General features: G+C 44.9%; 1 protein-coding gene across 3 annotated transcripts in view; it reads left to right on the top strand.

Moving 5' to 3' along the window:
* Nucleotides 1-12,004, top strand: part of PLA2R1 (phospholipase A2 receptor 1) — a 98,201-nt gene that overhangs the window by 3,582 nt on the left and 82,615 nt on the right. For all 3 annotated transcript variants that reach the window (XM_073241545.1, XM_073241544.1, XM_073241543.1), the window contains exon 2: nucleotides 11,595-11,978. In XM_073241545.1, the coding sequence (XP_073097646.1) occupies nucleotides 11,595-11,978 (384 nt within the window). The remainder of the gene's footprint in view (nucleotides 1-11,594; nucleotides 11,979-12,004) is intronic.

Below are 12,004 nucleotides of genomic sequence, written 5' to 3'. Positions count from 1 at the left end.
TGGATGACTTCCAGGGTAGGTGGTGTGGGTAGGGAACCCATGGAACCTGCTCCTCACCCCCAGATCAGGGAGATTAAAATATGAGGAGGATATGATACTGTCCCCAGGAGGCTGAGAGTTCAGAGACAGAGACAGAAACACAAACAATCACGAAGCAATGCAATAGATGTTATAGTAACAAGGAATGAGCAAAGTTCTAAAGGGATGCAGAAAAGGGACTTAAATGAGGGACTGCAGATTCACAAAAGGACATTCGTTTTCCTAAAGGATAAGTAGGTCATTGCCACACGGGAAAAAGGAGATAGAGCATCCAGGGAAAGCACAGCCTAGGTAAAAAGGCACAGAATATGTGTTGGACAACTGGTTCAGTGGACTGGAAGTTCTAGTCTGGGCTCTTTGGGGTGGAGGAAAGAGGGCCACTGAAGTTTATCAGACAAACGTGGGGCTGGATATAAGGGTACCAGTATCTCAAGGGGACCCAAGTTCAGGTTCTCCTTCCTGTGCAGCCAGGCCTCCTGGGAACCGAAAACTGGCCACTGGAATGAAGCAGCTATTTTCTGTGTTTCCGGCTCCCAGGGCCTACGTGTTGGTCCCTGTTCGGTTCTCTTTCTGTGAACTGGTTTCATCTGCTTCAGCTTGAAGCACCTTTCATCCCACAGCTCCCTTGGAGAGGTCCCCTAATTTCCCAGGAGAGGAACCTGGGCACCCTTGTCACAGCATGCTGGCCGGCCCCTGAGCTCTGCCCTTGAGTCAGAGCCTTCACGTTGTTCATAGGCTGCGGTAGGTGCACACAGGGACCTGCCCCACCAGGGGCTGTGGACGGAGTAGGTCCCCAGAATAGGGACATGGTGGGACAAGAAGCTGGGACAAGTCTATGTTTGGAAGCATGAGAGAAATGAGTGAAGTTCTGTTAGAAGCATTCTGTTTAAGGGGAAAAATTCTGGTTGGATGAATTGGGTACCGTTGAGAAGGGGCTTGTGAGTTTGGACAAAGGGGGCCTGGATCACACTTTTAGGTTTAGGAAGGCCATGGCCAGTTGGGGATTTGGAGTTAGTCCCAGCAGAGACACTGAGGAGCAGAAAGTTAAAATTCAAGAAATATGGGTTAAAAGGAAGAAAATAAAAAAACTAGACTGAGAGAAAGACAGGAGAAGGGAGACTTGGCAGAACAGGAGGGGTAATGGTCACACAGTGGGAATGACAAACTCTAGAGGTGGATCTGTTCTTGGTAGTGACCAGATCCAAGGTGTGGTTGTAGGATCACCAAAATGGAGACCAGGTGAAAGGAGGCCCTTCGGCGGAGGAGGCCAAGGAGCCCAGGGGCCACAGTGGTACAGACACAGAGCCCCATGTCTGAAACAAAAGGGTCATTAAAAAGGCAGACATGTCCCTCTCAACTGCTCCTAATAGTTTCTGACATTTGGGCAGTGGTCACTGCGTGCCATGTGACAGACATGAACACACTAAATCCTTAGGTTTAGGAATGCCATAGCCAGTTTGGGATTTGATGTACTACCATTATTAATATATACCCTGCTTTTACAGATGAAAAGGGGGTAAGTAACTTGTGCCTATAGGAACTTGTAGAGTGGGGATTTGAACCAGGCACTCAATAACTAGTGCGAAGGATCCCTGGATAGCCTTTTGGTTCCACAAAAACAGTTCATTCTGTATCCCGGGGGCTGGATGGAGCACATGATTTGATTTTGCAGCAGGAGGAACTCGGGTTGCTCGTTGCAACCCCTCCTTTCCCAAGCCAGTACTTCCACACGTAGGAGGGAATATTTTTATAGAGCAGAAATGTGCAAAGCTGTTGAGTTTTTAAAATTGTTCTAGGCAAATTCCTACACCCCTGGGCAATGGGACATTCTCCTAATCTGGAAATGTGGAGTTTAAGTAAAAGCAAGATCAGGCGGTGGTTCGGCTGCCCTTCCTGGCCACACATCACCCCGACCAGCTGACTGTGTCTCCTGCTCAGCCCCTCGGCTCGCAGGGTCCCTTCCTCTTCATACTTGTCTCATCCCAGCTTCTCCGACTGGCTCCTTCCCCCACCAACCTTTGAGGGTCAGCCTAGGCTTCCAGTTTTTCTGGTCCTTTTTGCTCTTTACCATCAGGCTGCTAACCTCTTTTCCTACTATTGGTTGTCACAGTAACCAAGAGCACGCACTGCAGGTACCGAGGCCATGACCAGCAAGGCTGAGTCACAGAGAGCTCAGCTGTGTCCTCAGCAACCCTTCCTGAGCAACCCTTCAGGTTTTCTGAAGAAATGATTCCTTTGTTCTGCCTCTTCTGGACTCATCCCCAGGTGATGAATCCTCATATGATCTATCAAAATAATATATTTGAGACATTTATAGACCCCTGCCTCCATTTTATTCTAGATATCATCCTTGAAAGCCTCTTAGGAGATGTTCTAATTCAAAGCTAGAAACATAAATTAGCTATTTTAATCAGAGTGATAAGAAATATTAGTGTTCACGAAAGAAACAAACAAAAGAAAACCTTATGAACATTATAGTAAATCATTTAGGGAAAGCATTTTATAAAGCCGCTCAAGCAAAATGGAGGAATATTATCAGAATTTCTGTAAATTGGGTTCTCTGATACAGAACTGCACAAGCCAGGCAAGAGGTTTCTACTTTCATGTGCGGCCATGTGACTTTTTAATTTATGATAGTTTCCAGACTTCTACAGCTCCAAAAAAATGTACAGCTCCAAAAATTTCTGGCTTTTGGCATTCTGCTCTTGAGAACTTTCCTTTTCCACTTCAAAAACATAAACAGGAAATCCATAGTGATTATCTAAGTGTAAACATTGTTGCCTTATTTTGCAATTAGCATGAACCATGTTCCAAATTAAGATTTGCTTTTCTCTTATTAACATTTAGAAAGCGACCTTAGTGACTGAGGTAATCCTGATCAGGATCCTCTGAGGATCTAAAAGTCTGTCTTCCGTAGTAGTGCTGTTAGCTTTGTTCGGATAAGAAGAGGGTGGGGCTTCCTGGGCATGTACCACACAGGGTGTAGTCACACAGGGCCACACGTTCCGCAGGTTCTTGAACTTGGGGCTTAATGCTCTATGGTTTGGGTCTTGGAATTCTCCATGAATTTTACTCTTGAATTTGCTTTGGACATGAAGTCCCATGAGTTAGGAGGGCATGATAGTGGAGCTTCTTGCCTCTGGCTCAAGTTTAGTCCCACTGTGTCACCTGCTCAGCTGCCCTGGCTGGGCTCTCAGCCACCACCCTGCCCTCCACCCACCATGGCAACCAGGTTGTGTTGGGGATGGAGGCCCAGGGCCTGGGAGTGAACTGCCAGTGGCCCCTAAGGTCAGGGAGAGGCCCAGCTGCCTCTACTACCTGGCAGCACCATTGCGTGGTCCTGGGGCACTGAGAGGGGAACCTGTCACCTATCCCCGGTCCAGGCACTGAGTGTGTTCCCTGCACTCTATGGACATGAGGCTGCAGTTCCCCATAGGCGTGTGCGAAGTAGACATTGACTTGACTTCCCTTCCCCAGTCAGGGCCCTACATTTTCATTTTACTCTGGGACCTGAAAATTAGGTAGCCAGCCTGAATAAGAAGTATGGGGACCATTACAGGTCCCCCTCAAAATTTATATGTTGAAGTCTTTACCCCCAATATCTACAGCGAGACATTATTTGGAGAAATCCTGACAGTTTATCAAGTCTAGATGAGATGATTAGACTAGGCCCTAATTTAATATGACTGGTATCTTCATAAGCAGGAGAAATGTGGACACAGAAATATCATGTGCACGCTGAGGAGGGAAGCCTGGAACAATGCCTTCCCTCCCAGACCTCAGAAGGAGTCAACCCTGACCCCTTATTGTTTTACTTCTAGCATCCAAATTTGTGAGACAATAAATGCCTGTTGTTGAAGCCACTCAGTCAGTGGTACTTCATTACTGTAGCCCTAGCAGACCAACGTAAGGACTGACAATAGGTCTACCGTTAAAAGTTGTTTTTGTTTTCATTTCTCCTTCCCACATAGGTAAATGGATTTTTTTTCTTAAATGGGTATTTTCTCAAAACAGTATATTCTCAAAAAAGATGGATCATTCAGTGCAAACACCTTGCTTCCAATAAGGTCATACCACTGCCAGGGTTGTTCTGCTCGTTGGGGGAGCTGTTTTCCATTTTTGTTTGTTTTGGTGACCCAAGCTTTGAGTCATATCCTTGGGGGCTTCATTTGTGAGGAAGCTGAACAGTGTCCTGTCCTGGGTCCCGCCCTAACTCGCTCTTTGTTACAAGGCTCCCTGGTGACTGAGATGGCTATTTTCAACATATTCCATAGGCTGATAACCGAGCCGCTGTGAGTAATGATCTATTACACCAGCAATGTCTGTTAGGTACTTTTGAGTGAAAGACTTAATAATGGAAGAGTAAATTAAAAGCTAAAAGGAAGAAAAATATTTTGAACTCAGTTTGAAAATTCATCGGTAAGATACAGAGATACAGCAAAACACACTTTGGAAGAGATGGTCAGATTTTCTACGAGGGTCAGCTACTGATAAATGAGAAAAACAGAGAGGAAGGAACAGGACAGGAACAAGAGTAGGGGGGAAGTGAGAAGAGTTTACAAGGGCTAACCCACTTCACACAGGGGTTGGTAACAGGCCATGTGAATCCTCACAAAACTGGAGCCCAGTGGAGCTGGGTCTCATTTTTCCCGCACGGGAGAAAGTATTGTATGCCTTGTGGAACTTGGAGCAATGATTTGTGGAGACTAGAGAAAAAGGGGAAGAGGACATATAAAAAGATTTAGCAAGTGGGGTCCCATGAACCAGCGGAGATGGCGATTATCCAGGTTCAGAAGCTGCAGGAGAATAAAGAAGGCTCAATGTCAAGGACAGTCCAGGACAGGGAAAGAGAAAGAAATTCTGAGACAGTATAAGGAGGTAAGTTTAAATGTACTTAACTTTTTAGATGATTAATAGAAGGCAACTGATAGGAAGCCATAGGCTTTGTTACAGGCTGGCAGATTAAGAGACAAACACCACATCTCAGATGATTTGGGATGAAACGCAAACATTCACGCAGAGAAGTCCAGGATGGACAGACACTTCTCACTGTGCTCTGGGGTCTGCTCTTTCAAGCCCAGTGCACGTGCTGCAAGCATCAGAAGCACCTTGCTTACTGGTTTGGAAAGTCATATTAAGAATCCAGATTTTCTGCATCGTTCAGCCATGGACAAGATTTGATTCAGCCACTTACAATATCCCTTCCTGCTACAGAGCAATCTAAGGAAGGAACACCTCAGATCTGACTCCATTGTTCCCTGGAAGGGACAAACCCACATTTGTGTGGCTGGGAACGGTCACCACATCTCAGGAGAGAAGCTGCTCGCCCTCAGAGTGGTTACATGGGAGAGATGAACTCCCTGCTACTGCCCGGCCCCCTCCATGCTGAGCCTCAAATGCAGTACTCTGCCCTTTTCCTAAGGGGATAGGTTCCAAGCCCCCCAGCGGATACCTGAAGCTACAGATAGTACCAAACCCTACAAATACTATGTTTTTTTCTATACATACATACCTATGATAAAGTTTAATTTACGAATTATGCATGGTAAAAGATTACAGCTACTACTACTAATATAGAAAAATTATAATAGTATCTTGTAATAAAATTTATGTGAACATGGTTTCTCCCTTTCACAGAATATTTCATTGTACTACACTCACCCTTTTCTCCTTGTGATGATGTGAGATGATACAACGCCTCCGTGATGAGGTGAAGTGAGATGAATGGCATAGGCATTGTGACACAGAGGGAGACTGTTGCTGTCCTCTGCTGATACGTGAGAAGGGTCATCTGCTTCTGGACTGTGGGTAACTGAAATCTCAGGACTTGAAGCCTTAGATGAGGGAGGACTACTGTGCTGTCTGAACAAGGAACCAGACAGACTCAAGAGATGATACAGGGCAGGAAGTGTGTAAGCCACTTCCTGTGTGTAAACCAGCTGTGTGGGTGTGTGGAGTAAAAGAGGTTCGAGCCTAGCGGAATGGGGTACCGGGTTAAACTGGGTTGCAGTTGGCAAGCTACAGCTTCCTAATAGCCTGTCTAAACCAGATGTGAACCATGCATTTGAACTTTTCCTCCAGGCCCCCAACATGGGCAGCACAGAGGCTATGTGTATACGTGGAGTTGCATTAGGTGACCACTGTAGCGGTGTAATTTAGTGAGTACCAGAAAGCCCCTTACTTGCCTAAAATCCACCATAAAAAGAGTATTTCCTCAGGAATTGCTTCATTGCTTATTTCAGGTGTTTTGTGCTAAAGGTACAGAAACCTCTCCAGGGCTTTATATTTCAAACCGTATCTTATTCACTCAACACCCCAAGCCTTCAATCAGTTCTAAAAGGAGAGCTGTTTGAAGCAGGAGGGGACATCAAAAGGCAGGAAAGGTGAACAGAAGCGCAGCTGAAAGCGCAGCGGGCGGGCTCAGCAAACATCTCCTGAGGTACCACCCCAGTCGGCACTGTTCAATCAGACCTAACGGCAGTCATAGCCCCAGGCTTTAGACTCCAACCCGGGGGGGGGGGGGGGGGCACGTAGGAATTGGCAGGCACCCACCAGCCAACTGAACTCCTGAGGCTAGAGGACAAGTCATTGCAACTATTCCAGAATCCTAAGATTCCATCAATCACCCAACCCTGTCATTTTGTCCTTTGAACTCTCTCTCTGGTGACTGCAGTCTAACCATTCCCTCCTTCCTTTCTCATCACTGCTGGCTGATTTGACACCTTCCATCCCTCTGACTGGAGCACAGCAATAATCCCCAGTCCCACTCCTGGACTGCCTCTTCTCCCCGAAACAGGGGCCCTGGGGCAGGGCCTTGGGCGTCTATGTCCCACACTCACATTCTCGGCACCTAAAGAATGCTGGGCACACAGTAGGTGCTCAGTACATGTTTTTGTTGAATGGTGTGTCACCCTGATTCATCTTCTACAGTACAGCCTCAGTCGCGCGTTCTCATTCTGAAAGCTCCCTCTCATCTTAGGAAAAAATATACATCTTTGAATAAAATTCAAGTTGTTCATAAAATGAGCCTAAACCACCTCTTTCTAACTTCATATTGAACACCCACCAAGGCTTATACAGGTGTGCTCAGATCACCCTGGCACTGACCATTTTCCTCACTGCTGAGCTGTGGTGACACTTGCTCTGTCCAGAGTGTCCCCTTGCCCAAACCAGCCCCCTGCCTCCTCCACTGTTTTGAACTCTTTACAGACACCCATGCTAATCCAGATCACCAGTGCACCTCCATGTGTCACAAATGTTAGGCCCCTAATAAATGTTTGTTGCATGAAAATGTATGTGTGTTGGAGAGAGAAAAAGAGGGAGATTGATTTCTCTGATCTTCTGGACCAAACTGATCCCTTCTATCCCCGGTTTCCACCTCATGGTGCTAATACCTCTTAAGTCAAAATATACTCTGGCATTAAGGTATAGCTCTTTCTGTACACTTCATGACATGCTCCCAGAGAAAAACGTCGATTCCCTGAGGGCAGACTCTATGACATCTACATCCTTCTATCCGCAGGGTCCCTAACACGTGCCGTATCAGGCACTCAAAAAATGTTTGAAATTTCAAGTCACCTACTTCAAACTGTTTGACAGCAATCTCTGGCAGTTCATGTCATTCTTTAGGGTTATAAATAAATGCATGTAAATAAAGCTGGATCTAGACCTGCGCACTCCTCCCTGAGCATATGGCTATAAATGTTCTAAGACAAATGGATTTGGAAGAAACAAATGTAAAAGAATGATTCAGTGAAATAATCTTTACAGTCCTATCCAGCTATAAAGTTTGGGGTTTGTGGGTAAAGACAGTCTCCTTGACCCCGTCCTTATACCTTCCAGTGCTGTTCTTCTGCCTCCTCCCCCCAAAAATGGGTAAGTCTGTGTACCCACACCCTCTCCACTCAGGAAAGCCTGTGACACTGAGGAGTCCCATCCACCTCATGCAGGACGTCAGCTGAGCATCTAGTTGCGTGTTTAAAATTTTTTTTTTCTTCTTTATCGCTTGTTTTTAAAGACTTAAGTACAGCTATAATGGGGTCTTTTGGGAACTGATAGAACTCCTTTCTTTTCATTAACTAGGAGAGTTCCCATGATCCAGAAGAAATACACAGTTTTAAGGGACAGACAGTTGGGCAAATATTTCCTCTATCTCCAGCACCATGCACAGGGCCTACCACCCAGCCAGCACCTAGTGAATGTTTGTTGACTGTATGAATGCAGTCATGTAAGGACTCTTAAGTTCAACAGTGATCAAGGAAGAATTCTCCTCCAAGTCCTTAGAAAAGTACATGTTATCCCATGGGGCCAAAGAGCCAGCCTAAAATGATCTGCTAAGTAAGAGGAACTCAGTCATAGAAAGCAGAACCACTGTCTTCCATAGATTTTTTTTTTTTTAAGATGAAAATTAGCTTTTAAGTTACTCCTAATAAATCAATCCTTTTTCTCCTCTTAAACTTTTAATTATGAAGGGAAGTATAACAAAATTTACTGCACAGAGATTTGGTAATTCTGGCAGTACTTCATTCATCACTTAATCAGCGTTCAAGCAGAACTGATGTCCTTGACATATATAATCAATCTTGATTCCTCCCACATTTGCTTTTCATCCGTTTTGAAATTTGACTACAGACACTAAGGATTGAAGGCTTATTTTCACATTATGGTTTTGTTACAGACAACCCATATATACATATAATAATAATCAGAATATTGATACCTATAGATTGATCTCCACATAGTCTATTTAAAAACAATTATTTTCTCTCCAGTGAATTTATGGAGATTAATGGCATTGAAACCAAATTATATTATGGATTAATGGGAAAATGGGACTGGGTCATTTTTTAGCTTAGTATGGCATATTTTTCTTTTGGAGATGGCATATTTATTGTTATTGATAAGCCAGAACTACTTGTTTATGATACATTCTAAGGAACTTTTCCAAAACTACATTCAAAAGGCAGCTGGGCATGGAAATGCAATCGAGCCCCTAAAAGTGAGCAGGTGGGATTAAGTTTACCTAATAGCTTTTGCTTTAGAAGGTATTTTTATGATCACTACTGTGACTACAGAAGTTCTGATTCCATGACTCCTTTCCTCTTAACACTTAATAATTATGACATTTAAAAACATTATTGTTGCACCCAAAGATTAGTGATATATAATTTCTGTGTCCACTTACCGACTATCCATCCTCCCACCTATATACACTGCTTGTCGACATCGTGGGGTTTTTATAAGAGGATTGCAGTATAGACTTTACAGGTAGAGAGTGTGGAAAGTGAACAGGTGAAGACCCTTAATTCATGACTGCATGTATATTTGAACAAATGAGACAAGGATTTTGTTATCTGGTTGTTAGAAGAGTATTTTCTCCTCCATAAAAGGCGATACCATGGTATTTCAAGATTGTTAAACACTAATAAGTCTATGCACACCATGTGCTGCAGAAAAGCTAGAATGAACGTTAGCTTTTGTGCTAATGATACAAGAGGCATGCTCAAATTTGCAGTCTCCAGGTGTTCAACCAGATCTACAGACCAAGAATCAGGAAGCCAGAGGGATAATAACAACTCACATTTACTGAGGTCTCCCCAGGCCAAAGTAGAGAATGGGTCATTTAATGGAACACTCTTAATATCCCTATGAGGTCAGTATTATGCATATTTCCAGTTCAAAGAGGAGACGAGGCTCATAGAGATTAAGAAATATGCCCAAAGTTATGGTGTGGGGCAGGTGTGCCTGATCCCAGAGCTCTCAACCACCAGCCAGGTAGGCTCTCCACCCACCTTAGGGGTATAAACTAAGACCCAGAGGGCTGAGGTTCAGCCAGTAAGTTGCAGAGCTGGATATATTTGAAAATAAATATTCGATAAAAGTTAAACTATAGAAAAACTATGGTAAAATAATGATCTTTCAGTGAAAAATTAATGAAACTCTAGACTAGTCAGAAAATTAGATTACAACAGAAATTAAGGCTAACATTCTACCCAGGCATGGAGAGGTGAAAAGGAGAGTTGGAGAGAAGGTTAATTATCGGAGTCCACATCACGTGGACAAACAGTAGATTTGATCTTGAACGACTTACTAATAGCCACACAGACATGGGCTTCATTAGGAAAACAAATTTCCTGATCTAAATGAAATCTCCCTAAAACCATTCGCTCTCTCCTGCCCAAACACACCCTCCCTTCTCTTTCACTTTGATACATGGTGATGACGCTATTTTCTGATGACTAATTTAATACCAGTTGAATAGTCAATATACGGTTACTCAAATATATGGTTATAAGTAAGATTATCAATTATTAAGTGAGGTATAGCTTTCATTAACACATTGATAATCTTTTTTTGACAATATGTTAAGTGATTTGGGTTAGTATAAATGAGTTCCTGGCCTGAGTGACTTTGGAAAAACCAGAAGAACTTTCAACAAAAATAAAGCCCGACTCCCACACCCTGGTACCTGAGGAGGCTCGCGTTCCGCACTGTTCCAGATCTCCTGAAGGCCGCTGGCTACCCTCGCACTGCCCCCGCCTCCTAACACGACATCCCCTCAACCGCCTCCATTTTAAGGGAAGTGGATAATGTCCCTTCAGATATCTGAAGGATGGACAGGGAGTAATATATGAGGAGAGCCTCGCTAATGGGAGAACAAAAGAGCTCTTGGACCTGCGCAGATATTCTGCAACCTCAGGATCCCTAGGCCTAAGCGGCAGCTGCCAGCCTAATCCACATCAGGCATTTGCTGAACTGCTACAATGTCCACAGTGTGCTCAGTACACTCTGTGCTTAGACTAAGGGAATTAGACATGATTCCCACCTTCCAAAAACCTGCTCAAGGACAAGCTCATAATTGCTATAGAACAGGCGACTTCCAGGCCCGCAACCTGAGGTGAAGTCAGCCAGCTGGCAGGCGGCTAACATGTGCTCCTTGGCTGCAGCCCACATGCCCAAATCTCTTCTTCCGGCTCCAGGGGGTTGAAGGCTCAGGTCTATCACAAAAGCTTGCTTCCTCCACGTTATCCCTGTGGCCTGTGTGGTCCTGCCACCACCATGGGGCCCCAACACCTCCTGTGTGTCTGTACATGGTGCAGGGCTCAGTCAGTGGCCTCCGTTGGTGGCTGTCTATCTGCTGCTGCCATTCCCACCCGGGGAGGCTGCCCCTGTGATCCTGTGAAGAGGCCATCCCCACGGCAAATGTCCCCACCTTCCTACTCCAGGCGGACTCAGAGCAGACAGCACATGTGGAGAAGCATTTTTTTTTCTCACCTGTATTGCCCCTTGTGTCAAGACACAGAGCAGCGCTTCACTTTCATCCTCTTGGTCTAAAGGAATTCGGTAGTAGAAAGGTTCATTTCAGCGGTCCTGATCTGGTGCGCGTTCCTAACATGCAGGTGCTTGTCTGAAGAAAACCAGAATGTCATCATACCTGTGGGTACTCAGTGTCCCTCCCCGCTAGCCCTGAGTATTATTACCAATCCCTTCTGTCCATCCAGTTGGTCATTGTACGTCCAAGTTTCATGCCATTATCTTCTATTTTGCTGTTTCAGATAAAGGAATCTTTGTTATCCAAAGCGAGAGCCTCAAGAAATGCATTCGAGCAGGCAGGTCCGTACTGACTCTAGAGAGCTGCAGGCCACCGGACGGGTACATGCTGTGGAAATGGGTTTCAAACCACCGCCTCTTTAACGTAGGAGGCAGCGGTTGCCTGGGCCTGAATTTGTCTAACCCAGAGCAGCCATTAAGCATCTTCGAGTGTGATGCCACCCATGTTTCCTTGAGATGGCACTGCAGTCGAAACAGGATCCTCGGCCCGCTCCAGTACATGGTCCAGGTGAATCCCGACAACACCCTTGTGGCCTCTCGGAAATATCTTCACAAGTGGATTTCCTACATGTCAGACGGTGGAGGCATTTGTGAATATCTGCACAAAGGTAAACAATAATTTAAATCAAAGTGT

The sequence above is a fragment of the Manis javanica genome, chromosome 7, assembly GCF_040802235.1.
Source record: "Manis javanica isolate MJ-LG chromosome 7, MJ_LKY, whole genome shotgun sequence".
Classification (NCBI taxonomy): domain Eukaryota; kingdom Metazoa; phylum Chordata; class Mammalia; order Pholidota; family Manidae; genus Manis; species Manis javanica.
Note: the sequence above shows the minus strand (reverse complement) of the source record. Positions and strands in the feature narration are given on the sequence as shown.